The following is a 19248-nucleotide window of genomic DNA, read 5'->3' as shown; positions in this document are numbered from 1 at the left end:
GGAGGGAGGGCTATACACTCACTGGCGCTCCCTCCTCGTACTCTTATGTAAACAAGTTTGACAATAGCGTCTTAGCTTCGCCTCGTTCCTGTATATGAAATGATTTTTCTGCGTCTTCTGTCTCATTCTTGTGTCTCCCCTGACGATGTGATCACTACACGAAAGTGCACTTTATATATATATATATATATATATATATATATATATATATATATATATATATATATATATATATATATATAGTGCTCCTTGCTGGACAGGTTACCGGATCCTCAAGTACATTAACTTGAAAGACAGAAAGATACTGGGCCTTCAAGCCTTCCTCTTCTTCTCCTGGAGCCTCGAGTTCATTACGACCTTCCTGTCATTAAAATTTATCTCTGCATTACAATGCGGGTCTTTGTGTCTAGTGAGGAGCCGCGCGCGTCTCCCAGTCCTGTCTCACAGACTCATTATCAGGGAGGGGGGGCTTACAATGCTCATTATCACAGGGCTCATGGTACTCATTACCACAGGGCTTATAGTACTGATTATCACAGGACTCACAATACTCTTCATCGCAGGATAATCAATGGTGCTCATTACCACATGGCTCACAATACTCATTATCAAAGGACTCATAGAAGTTAGTATCACAGGACTCACAATATTCATCAAAGGGCTCACAGTACCTATTACAACGGGCCATATAATGCTCATCATCTGAGGGCTCATTAGAACTCATAATCAGGGGTTCACAGGACTCATTATCACATGGCTTTCTGACTCACCGTCACTAGACTGTTGCACAAAAATCTGACTCTGCCAAAGAAATGACTCACTTGTTCACTGTAAATTGATCCATTCACTATAAGACCTGAAGCCTTTAATATGACGACTTAATCTCGAAAGTGTAATGAGTAAACCCTTCGAATATAGTGACTGACTTGCCCCCCCTCCCTTAAAGGCAATAATACACCTCCCTATGAACGGTGGCTTGAACACTTGATTACTGACTTCCACCCTTACGTACGATAGCACAATTCCCTATGAATCACGACCTAAGCACTTGATGTCTGACTCGTACCCTTAAGGGCGATATCACAATTCCCTATGACTGATGACTTAAACGCCTCATGACTGACTTGCTCCCTTGAAGACGATAACCCAACCCCTTGAGAAAGGTGACTTAAGGAGTTCCATAAGATGAACAAGGGAACACAGCTTATAAACTTTGACACTAAGAATCAATTTACCTCATAACCATATGGGCAATTTAGATCTCATCATGTGTGTGTATATAGTCGGGTCAAAATCATGCTAACCAAGCTAGAATATTCATCAAGTTATTGGAAAGCTACCACTCGGTTTCAATTACTCTCTAACTAATTAATTTAGCTGTAAAACCCCCCTCCCCTCCCCTTCCCTCTCTCTCTCTATTTCAAAATAAACGATTCTATCCATTAAGTTTCCCCGATGGCTTTCAAATCATTAATTGATTTTTTGAATAATCACACACACATATGTATGTATATATATATATATATATATATATATATATATATATATATATATATATATATATATATATATATATATATATATATATATATATATATATATATATATATATATATATATGTGTGTGTGTGTGTGTGTATAGTGTACTGTTGCTACCCAGTCTGTTCTACGTGTATCAGAACAGCATATACACCCAGGAAATCCAGATTTAACGTAATAACCTTCAAGAGGAAGAAGAATCATTACTTGAAAAATCTTGTATGGTTCACGCGCCTCACCCTGTGGGACGCCAGATTCACCATTATCAGAGTATAATGCTTTTATCCCTTTTAATTAGCATATTTAGCAAAGAGAATATCATTGATTTTTCCCCGTTTCCCTGCTTGCTTTGTTATAGTAACTACTTCTGCTGGTAAAACTGTCCGTGTGATGTATTGACATATGTCACGATGGGTTTAGAATTCCAACACTCGGCTGCCGAGCTAAAAGACGAGCAGTAAACTCGTCTCCTTTAACACGGTGGGGTGCCAATCTGTGCACGCTTGTGTCATCATATAACCCGTTCGTAATTGTGATTCCAGCCACGCATCATTATCCCCAGGGGATTCCATACTCACGAAATGGATTAGATAAGATCACGGAGCCTCGAGGGGGACTTGAGAAATAAGAAATGAAATCGCTTCGTCGTTCGTGAGGAGGATTTGTTCTCCATTTCGACTTCCCTGCCTCGTTTATAGTCGAGTGGAGGAGGAGGAGGAGGAGGTGCAGCTTGCATCCTGCGCAGCCCTGTAGAACATCATCGCTCACTGACGGTCGTTTGGCGCGGATCATTTTTCATGGGACCTGTCTCTCAGGGGCGTCTTGCATCCATCACCTCTCACCGTCTGTTTGGCTTCCGTGACAAAGGGGGGAAGAAAAGTTAGGCCGCATCACATCTTCATGGCCTGTATAAAAAGACGGAGTGTCCAGGGTGGCTTTTCTGGCTTTGGTGTCGGTCGAGTCTCCGTGAGAGAGAGAGAGAAGAGAGAGAGAGAGAGCTGATGTTACAAGAGAATGGTGATCCGAGCAGAGAGCTTCGGCTCCTTCAGGTAAAATTGATGAACAGTCATATACGATTTGTTGCGAATGAAATGAAGCTGCGAAAATGCGAAGCCCCGCTGAAGAGCAATACCTGAATTATCCGGGGGGGGGATCCTGAGATATTAAAGATAACAAGTTTCAGGATTAATAGACAAAGATCGGACTATGAACTCGCGTTGCAATATTCTCTTTCTGACGAACACTGTTGAATAATGTCATATATTTATCCTATCTTATTAATCAAAGCTGCTGTTAAAGTTTCGGAGTAACGTTTAGTTTATGATCTACAACTACATTTGATTGATCAACCCACCTGTTTTCCCGTCGTGTATCAGCGCTGTTGGAGGAACAGTGATGGGAGAAACGCATTTCTCAACAACAAATGTTTTTAAGCAGTGCCAACACACAACGTAGGGCGCGGCAAACAGACAAATCAAGTGATTTCCTGAGCGATTTACTCTCGCCAACGTCCTCACATTTAATGTGTTGATTTATCGCCATTTGTTGCGCGAAGTTCCACCGTTGAGGCAAGATTAGCATGAGGAATTTCCCCGCCTCACTAAACAACACGGTGCTTTGCCTGCGATCATCTCTACCAACAATAGTTTCAGCCGCTTCTCTTTTCACCATCAGGTAATGGTTGTGTTCCTTCTGAATCTCGCCTGATCATTCTTAACTTTACAGTCCACCGAACCTGCTAATTGGCTTTTGCCCGAGAGCAGTTCGTTGTCTAAATATTTGTTGTTTCTTTCGGTTCTGTCTGATTTTCTCTTTTGTTTTTCTTTTGTTTTTTTTCGTTGATTAAGGCGTGTCCGTATCTCCTATAAACTGGATGATTATTCGTGAGGCATTCATGATGTCCCAGCAGGGCCAGTAGATGAGTGGGTGATGAGGTAGATTGTGGATTTCTAGAGTGTATGGTTGAGGAGTATGAGAATAAGGGAGAATTCAGATGAGGGAGGATATTCCAGTACGAGTGTACACAGCGTGGACACACTCTGTAATGGTTAGCAGTGAACAAGGCTTGACGACTGTGTAGCATGCTTGGTGACGCCAGTGTTTTGCCTTCCAAAATGAGTATGGTGTGACGTGTTCTGGGTAAATACTAGAAAGCCACAAGCACAAGATTGTTCTCTGCTTTCCCTTACCAAAAAAGATATTCCGTTGCTTCACATGATTCTTTCAATATCACTATCTCTATTTCTTATAAAGAGATAAAACAGATATCTCTCACTTTTCGTCATCAGGGAGCGAGAAAGAGAACTATCTCTCACTCTCCATCATCTCTCCTCCTCTGTCATAAACAAGTCTCACATTAATAACTACGATCGATACTTTTCGTTATTTCTCATCAACAGAAATACTTCACCATAAGGCCTCTAACACAGGATCAATCATCAGTCATAACACAAACCAATGCACTCACTCCGTCTTTCATAACTACAACCACAAGACACAATACCTTCTTCTTCTAACGAAGACAAAGTAAATCTATGTTAAAGTCACGTTCCACTCGTAGCATATGAACTCTGTATTATTTTCCTTTTTTGATTCTTCAGCCATAACATATATTAGTTTCCCGCTTATACAAGACATAGACATACACTTTAGCTGAATGGATAGAATATATCTGAATTACTTACATGATAAGTAGTGGCGAGCAGCATTTACATCTGTCAGTATATGTATCATCCACAGTGTAATCATACACTGTGGATTATAACACATGTGTTATAATCGATTACTCACCAGCAGCGTAGTATAAGTCGTCATACCTTCCACCAGATGTGATTGTGTTGTCTATCATCCATGTCTGATACCTGGAGGTACCTCTCTACATAGAACAGAATACATTACTCGTCACCAGACAACAGAAATTCCCACATAGTCATTGATGGATAGAATGATCCTCCCATTCATCAGCAGAGGAGTACCCCATTGATTCACTGTCGATGGCAATGAAATTCATCCATTACTCACCATTGACGAATGAGGTGAGGATCGTCCAGATGAACACAAGGGCGTTATGGTACGACTGAAGATTCCTGTGGGCCAGCATGGCGTCCTTGGAGGTGGGGGTGCCCGACGCTGCCTCCTCCACCAGCAACACCTCCTCCTCCTCCTCCTCCTCCTCCTCCAACCTTGGCCTCCTAATCCGAGGCTCTGGTGGAGTGGGTTGAGAGAGAGAGAGAGAGAGAGAGAGAGAGAGAGAGAGAGAGAGAGAGAGAGAGAGAGAGAATCGAGGGCGACAGGCGGTGGAAAGAGGGGTGGGGGAGAAGGGAGAGACGGGCGAGAGATGAGATGGCAAGATTAAACGGATTAATGAAACGAAAGGGTAAAAGGTAAAAGGGAGAGAGGTAAGAGGATAAGTGAGAGGAGTGGTGGAGAGAACTGGTTAGGAGAGAGGGTTAGGGGATAGGCGAGAAGCAGAGGGAAAGAGGATAGGCAAGAGGGAGCAAGGGAGGCAAAGGAACGAGAGATAGAGATAGATAGATAGATAGATAGATAGATAGATAGAGAGAGAGAGAGAGAGAGAGAGAGAGAGAGAGAGAGAGAGAGAGAGAGAGAGAGAGAGAGAGAGAGAGAGAGAGAGAGAGAGAGTCACAACCACACTTGTTATACGCTCTTGCTCCGACGTTCCTCTTGAGCAACTGTTTCCTTCAGTCTCTGATTTTTCCCGTTGTCCTTTTCCTTACAAATCTGGTCGTAGAGGAGCCACAAAACGTTTCTACAATTTACTCGAAAATCATTGTATCTGGAGGGAATCATTTCTTGTTTCACTTTCGCTCGTCGTCGTCATCATCTTTGTCTCTCGCTCCACAGCGTTGTGTGCTAATCACCTGAAAATGCAATGGTCTCCAAATAACTATTCTTTTATCTCTTGTTCACCTGTCAACCATGGGAAATACTATCACGTACGTTTTCGAGATGGTTGTCTGCCTCCAAATGGTGTCACTTGTGGTTCAATGCATCGTAGTTTACTGTAAGATCACAATCATAGTGTTGAATGTGCAATATAAGTTATTATACAACGCAAAAATGATAGTTTCAATTTTCAGTCGATTCCCGATTTCCTATATGAATTTACAGATTCGTTATTTCGAAGAATTCTTCTTTTCTACCACAAAATTCACATAATCTGTTAATCAACTTTCCCAATTTTTCTTTCAGGACTTTGATGATACACTATAACCATCGCTCCCTTCATTATGATTCCCTAAATTACCATGTGTTGTCCTAACTACCAGTTTGTTTCACCGTTGCTGTTACTCGCAATGTTGGCGACCCATTTATCTTTTTTTCAAGAGCTGGTGGTGGGTCGACGCCACGGGGTATGGCTGATAAAGTCCACGATATATATGGGCTATTGACAGGCCTTCAGCTATAGGCCCGCCCTTCGGTCTTTGTGAGTTAGGCGTGATGGAGAAGCACAAGGCAGAGATAAGTTGTATATGGGAGATGAATGTGTTGGAAGTTTGTCTGTGTATGTATGGGAGGGGGGTGTTAATGTAGTGTGTGTGTGTGTGTGTGTATGTGTGTGTGTGTGTGTGTGTAGAATGTCGATGTGCTTATGTGTGGGATATCTTTACCTAAGATGATAAGAGAGCAGTATGGGTATATATATATATTTTTTCTTTATGTTAACTGAGATGGCACAGGCAAGTGTATATATATATATATATATATATATATATATATATATATATATATATATATATATATATATATATATATATACATACCCTAGCCAAAGCGAGGTATTTGATTTATCGACCAACTCCTATGGATGGATGAACAGCTAGATTGACTGTGGACCGATTGCCACAATTAGGATTCGAACCTATGCACTCGACCCTGGGCAGTCCGTGAGTGCGTCGCTGTCAGCTATGCTAACCGTTACACCACAGAGGTCTTTACATGCTCACAGCAGCAGACACCCTCATTCGTTATTCACATTAGAAAAAAATGAATGTGGAACTGCGAATCCCCCCCTCCCCCCCTTGACAAATTCCATCTACAGAGTTAAACTCCTTTTTTTCCCTCTATTCTTTTTTTTTTTTTTTTGGCTTTTTTAATTCTTCTATGAAAAATATACCTTAGGGATTAAAAAAACGCGTTGTTCATGAAGACTGCATTAGATCACGAAGTGATTTCTATACTGCAATGGATTCTTTTGTTCTACTATGTTCGGTCACTGATCACAGGCAACATTGATCCACACGGTAATGTAAGTGTTACGTACGTGTCAAGCTCATCATGAACAAGGGTTTTGCCAGAGATTTTCAAAGATGGTTTGTCCAGTCTAGGAGATGATCCAGGGGCAAAAAATGAATGGTTAGAGAATCCTCAAGACTTTCTAGACTAAGACCTTACTTTATAATACTCGAGCCAAAAGCAGTCTCATAAAACATGACTACCTGCCATCTGCCTCCTCAAAAGACATCTCATACAATCGGTCTCTGATTTCGAAGACGTATTTCGACGTAAGCGAACCACTGTGCAAAATTGCAATGTTGCGACTTTCCTCCCTCCCCCCCTTTTTTATTATTCATTTCCGACCATCATACGCTCAAAAGACAACAGGAAAGATATGAATATGGACAGAAAAAAAAAGCGAATTGTTGCATGGAAATGTATGTGCATGCTTAATCCATATTTTTTTTGGTGCGAACCTTTATTTAGATATTTCAAATTCAGCCTAAAGCAGATGTGCACTGAGGGAGAAATAGTATATATAGTATATATATATATATATATATATATATATATATATATATATATATATATATATATATTAATATATATTATTTCTATGAGGCTCTCGATTGGGACCACAGGTTGGAAAGTGTGTTGGTGTTCTGTGTTTATCTGTGCGGATCGAATGCAGGAGAATTCAAAAGTTTAGCGTCTTCAGTGTGGGAGCTGCATTTAGGGATAAGGAGTCTTGTGATAAGTCGAATGAATATTTGTATTGTTGGAGAGGTGGATGGTGAACAGAGTACAGAAGAGAAGGTGTAACTCGTGCGTTCCTGGGTGACGGTAGTTTCAGATGGGTATACGTCTAGCGAGGTAATTTCAAGACTGGGTTGTGGGATTAGGGTGTTTGTCTAGTGTTGGTTGGGTCATGACACTATGGATATGTTTTGCCTCTCTGATTTACGTGAAAGTGCGGCGATCTGTGATCGTAGATTGCTGAGAAGTGAGCCAGGGATGAGTATATTATCTAAACACGAGGGTTTGGTGGCTGGTTATGGGATGCTTTGAGTGGGAAGAGGATGGGACTAAAGCTATTGTATAGAACTGGATGTTGAGTATTGTAAGATCGTGGGGGGACGGGGGGGTGTTGTTGTTGGTGTTGTTGGAAGGACATCATTTTTCCCTTGCGCAGGTGCTGTGAGAGAGAGAGAGAGAGAGAGAGAGAGAGAGAGAGAGAGAGAGAGAGAGAGAGAGAGAGAGAGAGAGAGAGAGAGAGGCGTTGGAATGAATCGTAAATATAAGGTAAACATGGCTCTGCAGCGGCAATAGACTTGTGGGGGCGACGGGACTACACTATTGCCGCGTTAGTCACTAGCAGGAGGGCTTCGCAGGCTCGGAAAACGAAGAGCAATTTCCTCCACCCTGATAACAGCGGCGAGCCTTTAGATTGAACCAATCCTGACTCCCGTAACCACCACCCTCAGTCAACAGGACTCGTTTACTTAAGAGATAAATACATATTTTTTTTTTTCTAGTTGTCAGAGTCTGAAGTATATGCTTCACTAATGATCACCAATATGTTAATGTATGTACTCCAGGTGAGTGTGTTTTCCGCACTCGGTGAGTCAGTTGAGTGTGTGTGTTGAGGAGACACTGTGGCTGGTGAGGGAGTCGCTGGCCGCTCAGGAGGGAGGTGGGCGGCAGCAGCAGCGGAGGCCTGAGGTCCGCACGCTACCACGTCTGGCGAGATACTGACGCCGAGGTCATCATCATGCTGCTTCGTCAGGCTGGTGCTGGTGGTGGTAGTGGTGGAGGTGGGGCACACTCGTCAGGCTGGTGGTGGTGGTGGTGGTGGTGGTAGGAGACACTCGACAGGGTGGTGGTGGAGGTGGTGGCGGACGCATATTAGGTTGAAGTGGCTCTTCAGTACTGGAACGGCTGGAGTGGCTTTCAACAAGACAGTCGTCAAAATGGAGCGAACCTTCCATTCAGAGTAGTTGCAAGCAGCGCCGACGTCGAGTGTACGACTTCTGTATTGTGTGAGCTGAGGTATGTTGTCTAGTTCTACCTTGAAAGGTTCGAAGTGGAGTAGGAGAGTACCTAGTCCTGCTGCAGAGGAACAGATTGAAGTGGAGGAGTACCTGGTTTTACCAAGTTGGGTCAAGGATGATTAGACACATCTGTATTGAACCCTGGAGGAGTTAAGTACAAGTAAGGAGGGGGCAGTGCTGGGTTCGACAGTGGAGGGACGAATGGGTGTGGAGACATACCTGGTGTTGCCTTAGAGAAATTAGTACGAGTTAAGGATTACCTTTGCTCTGTCATTATGAGGCAGCTGCATGAGGAGGAACCTCTTGTGGCATGAGGCATGAAGGGTTATATATCAAGGCTTCCCATGAGGGAGCAACTGTCGAGTTTCACAGAGTGAGAACTTCGCTAGCGAGGGGGCCATTAATTAGCGAGTGCAGGATCTATGTTTTCATTATGGCAACAAGGTTGTATCCACCGTCCATGCATTATGCATGTAGGCAGCTAGATGAAGGCGGGTGTCATGAAGTCTGAATGACTTCTTTTGATCGCCGGCCAGTCGTGTGTTTAGACGTCATGGCAAAACGGATGTAGGTAAGCGAGGGTGTTACATCTCTAATTTGATGATTCAGAGTTCACTGTAAGTTCACGGATCCCGCATGTGTGTGTGTGTGTGTGTGTGTGTGTGTGTGTGTGTGTGTGTGTGTGTGTGTGTGTGTGTGTCACTGCGTATAGTTGAATCATGTACGGACCATCACTGAATTGTTTAGCAGAATGTAGAACACAGCACTACATTACAAGTCTGAGATGTGGAAAGTTTTCCTGGTACTTAGGTAAACCAAACATACCAGTGAAGTGCATTCCTATTACACAACTCTCCGTCCAAAATATCACAAATTACAAGAAGTAGATCCACCATCTTGAGGCAGCAGCGAATACGACCTTTACATTCTCTCTCTCTCTCTCTCTCTCTCTCTCTCTCTCTCTCTCTCTCTCTCTCTCTCTCTCTCTCTCTCTCTCTCTCTCTCAAGGGCTGAGGAACCTCCCCCTTCAGTTAAGAGAGAGAAAGAGGAACCACAAGCCCACCAGAGATGGATAATAGTATTCCTGTCGAAAAGTGTGGGGCGGAGATGAGGCGAAAGAGCACACACACACACACACACACACACACACACACACACACACACACACACACACACACAACGCTTAAAGTAAATTTTCTCAGCCTTGAAGGGCACGGAGGGGAGAGAGAGAGAGAGAGAGAGAGAGAGAGAGAGAGAGAGAGAGAGAGAGAGAGAGAGAGAGAGAGAGAGAGAGGCCAGGAGCGTCCTTAGGACGTCTCCCACGGCGCCGCCACATTCGGGTATGCAGGGGAGCTGATGGGACAGCTCCCACGGCTCTGCCTCTGCAAACTAATAAAGTGTTGGGCACCTGCATCTGAGGGGGAGGCAGAAGATGGAATGGGGGTAGTGAAGCAGACGCTGTGTGTGGGGCCGCCTGTGGTGGGAGAGGAGAGGGTGGAATGACTGTGATGGGGAGAGGATGGGAGGGAACTGTGGTGATGAGAGGGTGGGAGGGAACTGTGGTGATGAGAGGGTGGGAGGGAACTGTGGTGGGGGAGAGGGTGGGAGGGAACTGTGGTGGGGAGAGGATGGGAGGGAACTGTGGTGGGGGAGAGGATGAGAGGGAACTGCGGTGGGGACAGGATGGGAGGGAACCGTGGTGGGGAGAGGGTGGGAGGGAACTGTGGTGGGGAGAGGATGGGAGGGAACCGTGGTGGGGAGAGGATGGGAGGGAACTGTGGTGGGGGAGGGGAGCTATGAGGTAGAACACTGGTGGAGCCGGAACCCTCCACTCATATGTTGTCACAATGTTTTCCAGGTATCTCCTCATATTTTTTTTTTTTTCGTACTTTTCACAGTGTCTGAATTAAATCAATTCTCATCTCATTCCTGGGACCTCTGCACCTCTTTTATTTTTTTCACACATTGTTTTCATCATTCACGCACCTGTCTTTTGACATGAAGGATTTTTTTTATCTATTCACGGCGTAAAACGTGTCATCATAAATACTCCATCAAACATGATCATTGTTCATGGCTTCCCTGGAATTATTTCTATCGATAACTGGCTCTCTGGAATTGTTGGTGCATAGAACTGGCCACGTTGGGGTGGTGCTGGGAGCAAGTCAAACGGTAAAGTTTTTGTAACTTAGAAAGTTGTCTTCCACTAACGATCATTATGATAGTAGTGGAGGATCCCTCACCACAACATCAACTGGAGTGGAGGCTCCCTCACCACAACATCAACTGGAGTGGAGGCTCCCTCACCACAACATCAACTGGAGTGGAGGTTTCCTCACCACAACATCAACTGGAGTGGAGGCTCCCTCACCACAAAGCCATCCAATGAAAGATTCACAGGCGAATTTACACACCAAGACACTTAGTCCTCTGGACCCGGCACATTCCACTCCTCCTCCACAAGGGCATCGCAGCAGGAGAGGCCCAAGTTTCTCACGACATGTAAAGCGTCAACATATTTACCAGGATGATTCATTATGTCTCTGACAAAAGCCCCACCGGTAACTCACCTCGGCTTTCCGCTGTGAATACTCCATCATAATGCACCCCAAATATCTGTGCAGTACAGATCTTCTGTGCTCAATCTCTGTATATCTTCTTAAAGAATATTTTCCTCCTTTGAGATGTCGTATTATTTCGATCTTCATCGGCTCCCAGGTTGGCTCGTCAAAGAACTCGTCTCATGAGGAGCTCTTACCTATCCCTGCCACTGGGACGTAGCGCATCCTTGGAGCTACATGAGCCTTTGGATGTTTAACCATGAGGGTTATAGCCATGGGATCCCTTTCACAAAGGAATCCTGGGATACATAATAAAGATAAAATTGATGATAGATGAATATCCTTTATATAAGTTATACTAACACGGACTTTGGTATATGCTTTATCTTCATCAACCTTTCTTGAGTTACGCGAGCTATCGCGTGTCTCATAGAAAAGCACCAGAAACAGGTATCATTTCGTTCCTCAGGCAACGCGGAGACATTACCCATTCCACGATGCCTCCCAAACGGGTGTTTGCGGAATACCAGAAATCCTCCACAGATCATCAAAACATTGGTACACTGGGAAGGGGTCTCCGTCGGCAGCGGTGGTGGTGGTGGTGGCAGAGAAGGGGGGGTTCAACGCTCTCGTATTCCATATGAAGCGGCGCTTCCTAGAGGTCGGATGGAGAGGTATCCAGTAGTCTGGCTTTGGTCTGCCGTGGCTGGAGGAGATGAAGGGATGGAGGCTAGTTGATCTCTCCGTGGTAGTGAGAAGTAAGCGTGAGGTGCTCGAGGAAAGACGAGTCGTATGTAGAAGCTGGTGTAAGATTAACGACGCTGGAGGATATGCATCGCCAAATGTTCCGTCCGCCCTCATTGTTCGCGAAAGAAATATATATATATATATATATATATATATATATATATATATATATATATATATATATATATATATATATATGCTTCGTCTTTACGATCTTATTTCTCCCGTTTCTGCCTACGGACGTTTCTCTCTCTCTCTCTCTCTCTCTCTCTCTCTCTCTCTCTCTCTCTCTCTCTCTCTCTCTCTCCCAAGGGTGTTGGCGGTAATCACCACCCCATTACAGTCGTTAGCCACGCCTCAACTGGCCCTTTCTCTTCTGCGTCAGCGTTTGTATTGTTTTCGTATTCTTCGTCGCATTGACATAATTCATGTCATTTACCGACAAAGGGAATTATTTTCTTTCCTCCTCTTTTTTTCTTTCTACCATCATTTGGAGAATAAAGAAACAATAATTCCGTCTCACATATCATTGTTGTTATGTAAAAAACTGGACGAGGGATCTTTTCCCTTATGGTTGGTTGGCTAGTCATTTCGTCTTTAAGTCTGTCGGCTGCCAGGGTCATTAAGGGAGTGAACGTCAGGTCATAACCACCAACGAAAAAAAAGACAAAAAAAAAAGAAAAATGGTAGGAGGGAAAAAAAGAAAACGCGAACTCATTCATCGGGTTTCAAGATGATTCTAAGACCATACACGTCCTCACTGCTTATATGGTCCTTGTTCTTTGTGCATGGCGTCCGTTTAGTCTCACTTCGTAAAAGTTGGAGGAAAGTCTGATGCATCACGACTAAGACCAAGGCTAAGACTTAAACACTGTGGCTTGACTTGAGGAATATTATTGGTGACTGCAGTCGTGCTAACTGCTAACTGGTGAATATAGAAGCAGATGCAAACAAGCAGTGTTTTATCACTAGTGAATGTTAAGGTCAAGTTCCTCTTTCATAGATATTCTAATTATGAGTGAATTATTATTTATTTGTCGGTTAAATGATGTCGGGGGGATGAGGTCATTAACGATGAAGTATTAATACTCTATCCACATCATTTTTTTTTTGGTATGTTCTTATAGGTACTTAGCTAATACATATATAAGGTGTTTTCCTCTGTCTGTTCCTTCCCCCTTCATCTATAATTCATTTACCGCCAGGCCTAACCATTTAGAAACTGCTTCAAGATATTTTCACTCTCAACAAGATTCTAGTCTTTACTTCTAGAATTATTACGTCCTTTTTAATATTCATGAACATAAGAAGTCTCATTTTCTTATGATGCAGATTTTTTGGTACATAATGATAATGATAGTGATAATGCTAATGATGGTAAGTATGATAATAATGAAAATGATGATAAATGATAATAATAATTATGATAAGTATGATAATGATTATAACGATTTTGATAATGATAATAATAATCCATCATTATTATCCGTTATCATTCAGGCGAGAGTTTGGGTTGGTGGCCTGGCCTTCGACCTGTGAAGGGTATTATGACCATAAGAGCCATCCTAGATGACCCAGCCTGGCTGAGTAATCTGAGCTTAGGTCATCTTGCTCGACCTGGCCCGACCCAAAAGATGGAAAATTCTTATGTCTCAGGATTGTATTGAAGGCGAGTGACCTCCCCTGAGAAAAAGTTGGTGGGGGTTGTCATCTTGTGTCCCAGCTGATCGAAATGGACACGGAGGAAAGAAGATAAGGAAGACCTTTGACTCGGATGCGACGGTGGATTAGATGAGAGAGAGAGAGAGAGAGAGAGAGAGAGAGAGAGAGAGAGAGAGAGAGAGAGAGAGAGAGAGAGAGAGAGAGAGGCCATAGAAACAAGGCAAGGACTAAAGGAATATCTGCCTAAATGATGAAAAAAAAAAAGATTCTCGTAAACCTTTCCTAACAGGTGAAGAGAATAATACAATATCACACAGACAGAAGATCCCTCACTTGTAATCAAACAGGTGGTATCAAAGGGATGGGAGACATACAGCCATCCCTCACAGCTTATTATAGACCATCATCTGACTTTAAGAAAAAAAAAAAAGGCTTAAGCTTAAAGCTGAGAGATACTTCATTTGATGGTTACTGAAACGTTCTTCAGTACATAGCTGGCTAGACATATATACACAGCTTACTTGGCGTATATGCCATGTAAATTCTTCCAATTCAAACACCATGTTGGATGTTTTTCAGGGGGAAACTTTCACATAAATTAAGCGAGTAGCTAGTGTAAAAGACTTGAGCTTAGGCATATTTTAGATGAATACGATGCTGCCAAGACCAGATGATGCTGGGAGAGACTGTCATACTCTGTCGTCCCTCTCGATGACTGAACTCATGAGAGAGAATATGGTCTTGTGAGCTGCGTGATGTGACAAACACAGTCGGTGAAAGATAGAGGATAATGGCGCATAGGACTTCGCTGGGAGAGAACCATTAGTTAATGGTTGGTCAGCTGACTAAGAGTCGACGTGACATTGAAGAGAGTACCTATGGAGCTAAGAGGTACCAATGGCAGGCGTACCTATGGAGGAGGAGGAGGAGGTACTATTGACAGAAGTACCTGTGGAGCAATATTTACGGAGCCAGCAATCAGGTCCGGTATGTATTCTGATAGTCTCACGCTGTCGGTTTCAAGCACCATATCACTGAAGGTCAAATATATACCAATCTTCCAAAGGGATATTCCCAGAACCAATCCAGGCATGGTCGCTGAGCGTGGGTTATTTATGGACCATCTGGATCAGAGATTAATGTTAGACAAAGAAAGAGTGATGGCGCCACCAAGAGAATCGAGGCCAAGTTTCCTCCTCCCTTCACGCTGTTGTGCCAGGGTGAAGTCTAGCGTTCGTGACGAACCAGGTAAGGCTTCAGTGGATGATCCGGATTAAATCAATCGATTTTTTCCAAACGTTCTTGTCAAAGTAAAGCTTCAAAGGATGACCCAAAGTTATTGACTGCTTACTCATACGTTCTGGTCAAAGTAAGGCTTCAAAAGATGACCCAAAGTTATTGAATACTTACTCAAACGTTCTGGTCAAAGCAAGGTTTCAAAAGATAATCCAAAGTTATTGAATGCTTACTCAGAAGTTCTGGTCAAAGCAAGGCTTCAAAAGATAATCCAAAGTTATTGAATGCTTACTCAAACGTTCTTGTCGAAGTAGGATGAGTCTTCATTGGGTCAATCGAGAGTCAGTTATCTTTTACCCACACGCCTTTGTTGTGTTAGTGGAACGAGTCTCCAATGATCATTGCTTGATATGTCAATATCTGAATCTCTGACGTGAATTATATCAATAATACTAACAATGGAAGACCATATACACTACAATTTCAACTGACATTCCTCTCGCAATTTGTAATAGTTTTTATGAAATTGGTTAGTGTAAGGTTACTAAGATTTTTGCCTCTGGAAATGCGTTGAATTATGATCCGTTAGAATGAGGCCAATCTACACAGAGGAAAAAAATGGAATGTGATTAGAGCAAAGTTTTTGTGGTGTTCAGGTATGTATGTCCTGGACAGTCGTGAGTTTGTTCAGGGAGAAATAATTCTCTTTAATCCTGTTTTTCTACCTCTATTTATCTCTCTCCTTCGCTCTCTTTTTCCCCCCTTTCCTTTCTCCTTCAGCTACGTGAAAAGGATAGGATAGATAAGGTTCATTTACATGGAGTCATTTTTGACGAAGTCATAAATACTTTTGATAAGAACTGGAGTGATCATCTTCGTACATATTGAACATAAATGCCAATTTATTCTACGATAATTTCGTAAGCAGGGAATATATATATATATATATATACGACTAGACATGCACGTCATCATTATGCAACCCTATGACTCCCTATATGGTTCTTCTGGAGCTTCAACGATGCACCCCACGCGGGAGCAGGGAAATGATGAGCTCCTCTGGAACGAGAAGGTCCTCTGCTAGACAGTAGCCCCTAACCTGTCGATGATACAGCCTCGTTGAAAGCGACTTCTCGCTCGGGATTGTATAACCTCTTCGTGGTAGAGGCCAGTCACATCAACATACAAGGTCAAGTAATGGATATCGTAATACATCAGGAAATAATGGTGGATGAGACGCTTAATGCATGATCACAGGGTTTTTAGAGATTATCTTAAGGGGGATTGTGATTCTGTCCTCCCAACCCACAGGTCTTCAGACATTGTTTTTTTTTTAATGAAACGAGGAAAGGTTCCAGTGTGGAGGTGTGGTAGGACCGGCCATTTATAGAACCATTGAGAACCTTCACTTTCTCTATAGTGAGTGACTGGCACCTCGCTGCAGAACCAAGGTGGTTCATGATCACCTTAACCTCCTTCAGGAACTCTGGTCATCACATAGCAAGGTGGTACAGAGTGACACCCTCCTCCTCAACACTTCCTCAACAAATGATTTCTCAACCTTTGCCAAATAATAGATTTGCAATGACAATTAAGAAAGCTATCATGAACTGATCTTTCGAAAATGATATGATGATTAACACTGTGAACCAAAAGAAAAGGACACACTTGTTTGCTGCTGTTGGGAGTTTATCTTTTAGTATATAAATGTGTATGAGTTACTTTTTACTATAAATGAGTATAAGTGAATTTCAATGCCTATTCAACCGAGGTATGAGTATATACGCTACACATTTATTGTGCGTATGCGAGTACGTTTCTTCATATTCATTTTGGTCACATATATTTGTCTGTACACATTCATTCTATGCGTTTATGCATGTTTCTGTATAATTCATAATGTCTTTATGTGCATTCCAGCACCATTTATAAGTATGTTTTACACATTTGTAATATATTTGCATGTCCTTGCACGGTTCATGATTTGTATTTATATATATTCTAGCGTATCAATTATGTACGATGTTTATAGAGTGCGTTTCTATATAATTCATATATATATATATATATATATATATATATATATATATATATATATATATATATATTTATATATATATATATATATATATATATATATATATATATATATATATATATATATATATATATATAAATCGTATAAGTTCCTGTACATCTATACTGTGTAAGTTACATTGCATATTCTAAACTGTGTTCATCTATATTCCAGCATATGTATGATATGTATTTTTGCTGTACGTTTCTGTATATCAATTTCCTTTGTGAATGCCTGTATGATTCTGTAAGATTATCCTGTGCACATAGTAAGGGCTCAGGCAGCTAGGCCCTTTTAATACGACTACTTAATTCACCGAATATTTAGGAATTTTTGCCCATGTTCTCCAACAGAGAGGGAGAGAGCGAGGGAGGGAGGGAGGTGGAAATTGCTGGGGAGAGTGGAAACATTACAGGAAGAATACTGGGGAGAGTGGAAACATTACAGGGAGAAAACTGAAGTGGAGGGAGTGATCACGGGGTTTTGAGTAAATGTTGTAGGGGGGAATGAGTGTTGTAGGGGGAGTGAATGTTGTAGGGGAATTAATGTTGTTGGTGGAGTGAATGTTGTAACGAGAGTGAGAATTTTTATGAAGAGTGAATACTGTAGGGGGAGTGAATGTTGTAGAGAGAGAGAGAGAGAGAGAGAGAGAGAGAGAGAGAGAGAGAGAGAGAGAGAGAGAGAGAGAGAGAGAGAATGTTGTAGGGGAGTAAATGCTGCAGAGATAGTGAATGTGTGTTGAGAGTTAATGTTATGGTGAAAGTGAATGATTGAGATAGATTAACAGTTGTAGAGAGAGTGAAAACTTTACACTGGAATACATGGGAGGAACAGAAAGCAAGAGACCTGATGGTCCATGACGAGGTATAGTGCGATCCATTTAGCCAAGATTGTGGTAGAAGGCACTTTCCCAACCCACCTCTCCCTCCGGCTCAACTTCTAGCGGGAAATAAGAAAAAAGAAGAAAATCGCCATGGAGAGATTATGGGAGGGGATACTGCCATGGAAATTTTACAGGAATAACAGTTGAACTTATCGGCTGCACTTGGGTTGGATTCTGAAAACGAAAGATAAGGTTTAGTGATACTTAAGATTATTAAGTGATAACACTTATCACTGAAGTGTTTGTCTAACCTAGATTTAAAGTATCTGACGTTGGGAAAGTGACTTTGGTAGGGGAGAGCGAATGTATCGAGGAGATTAAGTGGGGTGAGAAGAGCAATTGTGAGAGTGGACTTAGTGGGAGAGGAGGTTCAGTGAGAGGAGCAGATCTGGTGAGAGTGTCGACTGACTCTCGCTAGGTGTGAGAGAGAAATTGCTGGCAGAAGAGACTCATGAATTCATGAGTTGAATCGACCTAATGGGAGAGAGAGGATTTAATGGCCAGTCAGACATGATTGGAAAATGGACTCAAGAGGAAGCAAACAAAGTCATCAGAGGCATACAAGAGACTTAGTGAGGAAAGTACGTTATTTCGTTGGGGAAAGACAGAAAAAAAAAAAAAATACGAGCTCAGAGTTAGAATAAACTTTGTGTGACAGTGGATATACAGTGTTTTTGTGACTTTAGAAGGGAAACTGGACCCTATGAGCGAACATCACGGCCCACAGAGGAAGTGTATAGCCTTGCAAAGCATGGAATTGTATAGCACAGCATAGCTATAGAAGTATCGTAAGTGTGAGTGTGGGTGAACAAAAACAAACGAAGTCTTGAAGAACAGATATCAGTCATATAAGCAGAAGAGCTGAAGAGCAAATGAAGCTGTCTTAAGTAAGCTGTTTCCATTTTGCTTATCTATTTCTTATCTAAGCATGAAGTTATCTTGTGCCGTATCATGATAACAGAAACGAAAATCATCTATAAAGATTCTTATTTTCAAATAAACGATGGAAAGAAGTGGGGAAAAATGGTTATGAGACAAGAAAGGATCTCTGTAGAAAAAAAGGGATAAGCTGTCGAGAGAGAGAGAGAGAGAGAGAGAGAGAGAGAGAGAGAGAGAGAGAGAGAGAGAGAGAGAGAGAGAGAGAGAGAGAGAAATGTCCTTTAAACTCTTTAGGATCCTTCAATAATGTCTCCTCGGAGCATCAAAGGAGGTCATTGGTGAGGAATGTATAAAAGAGAAAATTTACTTAAGGTT

General features: G+C 42.3%; 1 protein-coding gene across 3 annotated transcripts in view; it reads right to left on the bottom strand.

The window, feature by feature from the left end:
* The window catches only part of LOC139757698 (protein amalgam-like), a 110027-nt gene extending 101520 nt beyond the window's left edge, over nucleotides 1–8507 (bottom strand). For 2 of the 3 annotated variants that reach the window (XM_071678445.1, XM_071678447.1), the window contains exons 1-2: nucleotides 8351–8501; nucleotides 4561–5420 (exon numbers count right to left, since the gene is read on the bottom strand). In XM_071678445.1, the coding sequence (XP_071534546.1) occupies nucleotides 4561–4639 (79 nt within the window). In that variant the 5' untranslated portion in view covers nucleotides 4640–5420; nucleotides 8351–8501. Of the gene's footprint in view, nucleotides 1–4560; nucleotides 5421–8350 lie in introns of all 3 variants that reach the window. The other variant, XM_071678446.1, reaches the window with a different exon arrangement.
* Between the last annotated feature and the right edge of the window lie 10741 nt (nucleotides 8508–19248).

This window comes from Panulirus ornatus, chromosome 28 (assembly GCF_036320965.1).
Source record: "Panulirus ornatus isolate Po-2019 chromosome 28, ASM3632096v1, whole genome shotgun sequence".
NCBI lineage: Eukaryota > Metazoa > Arthropoda > Malacostraca > Decapoda > Palinuridae > Panulirus > Panulirus ornatus.
Note: the sequence above shows the minus strand (reverse complement) of the source record. Positions and strands in the feature narration are given on the sequence as shown.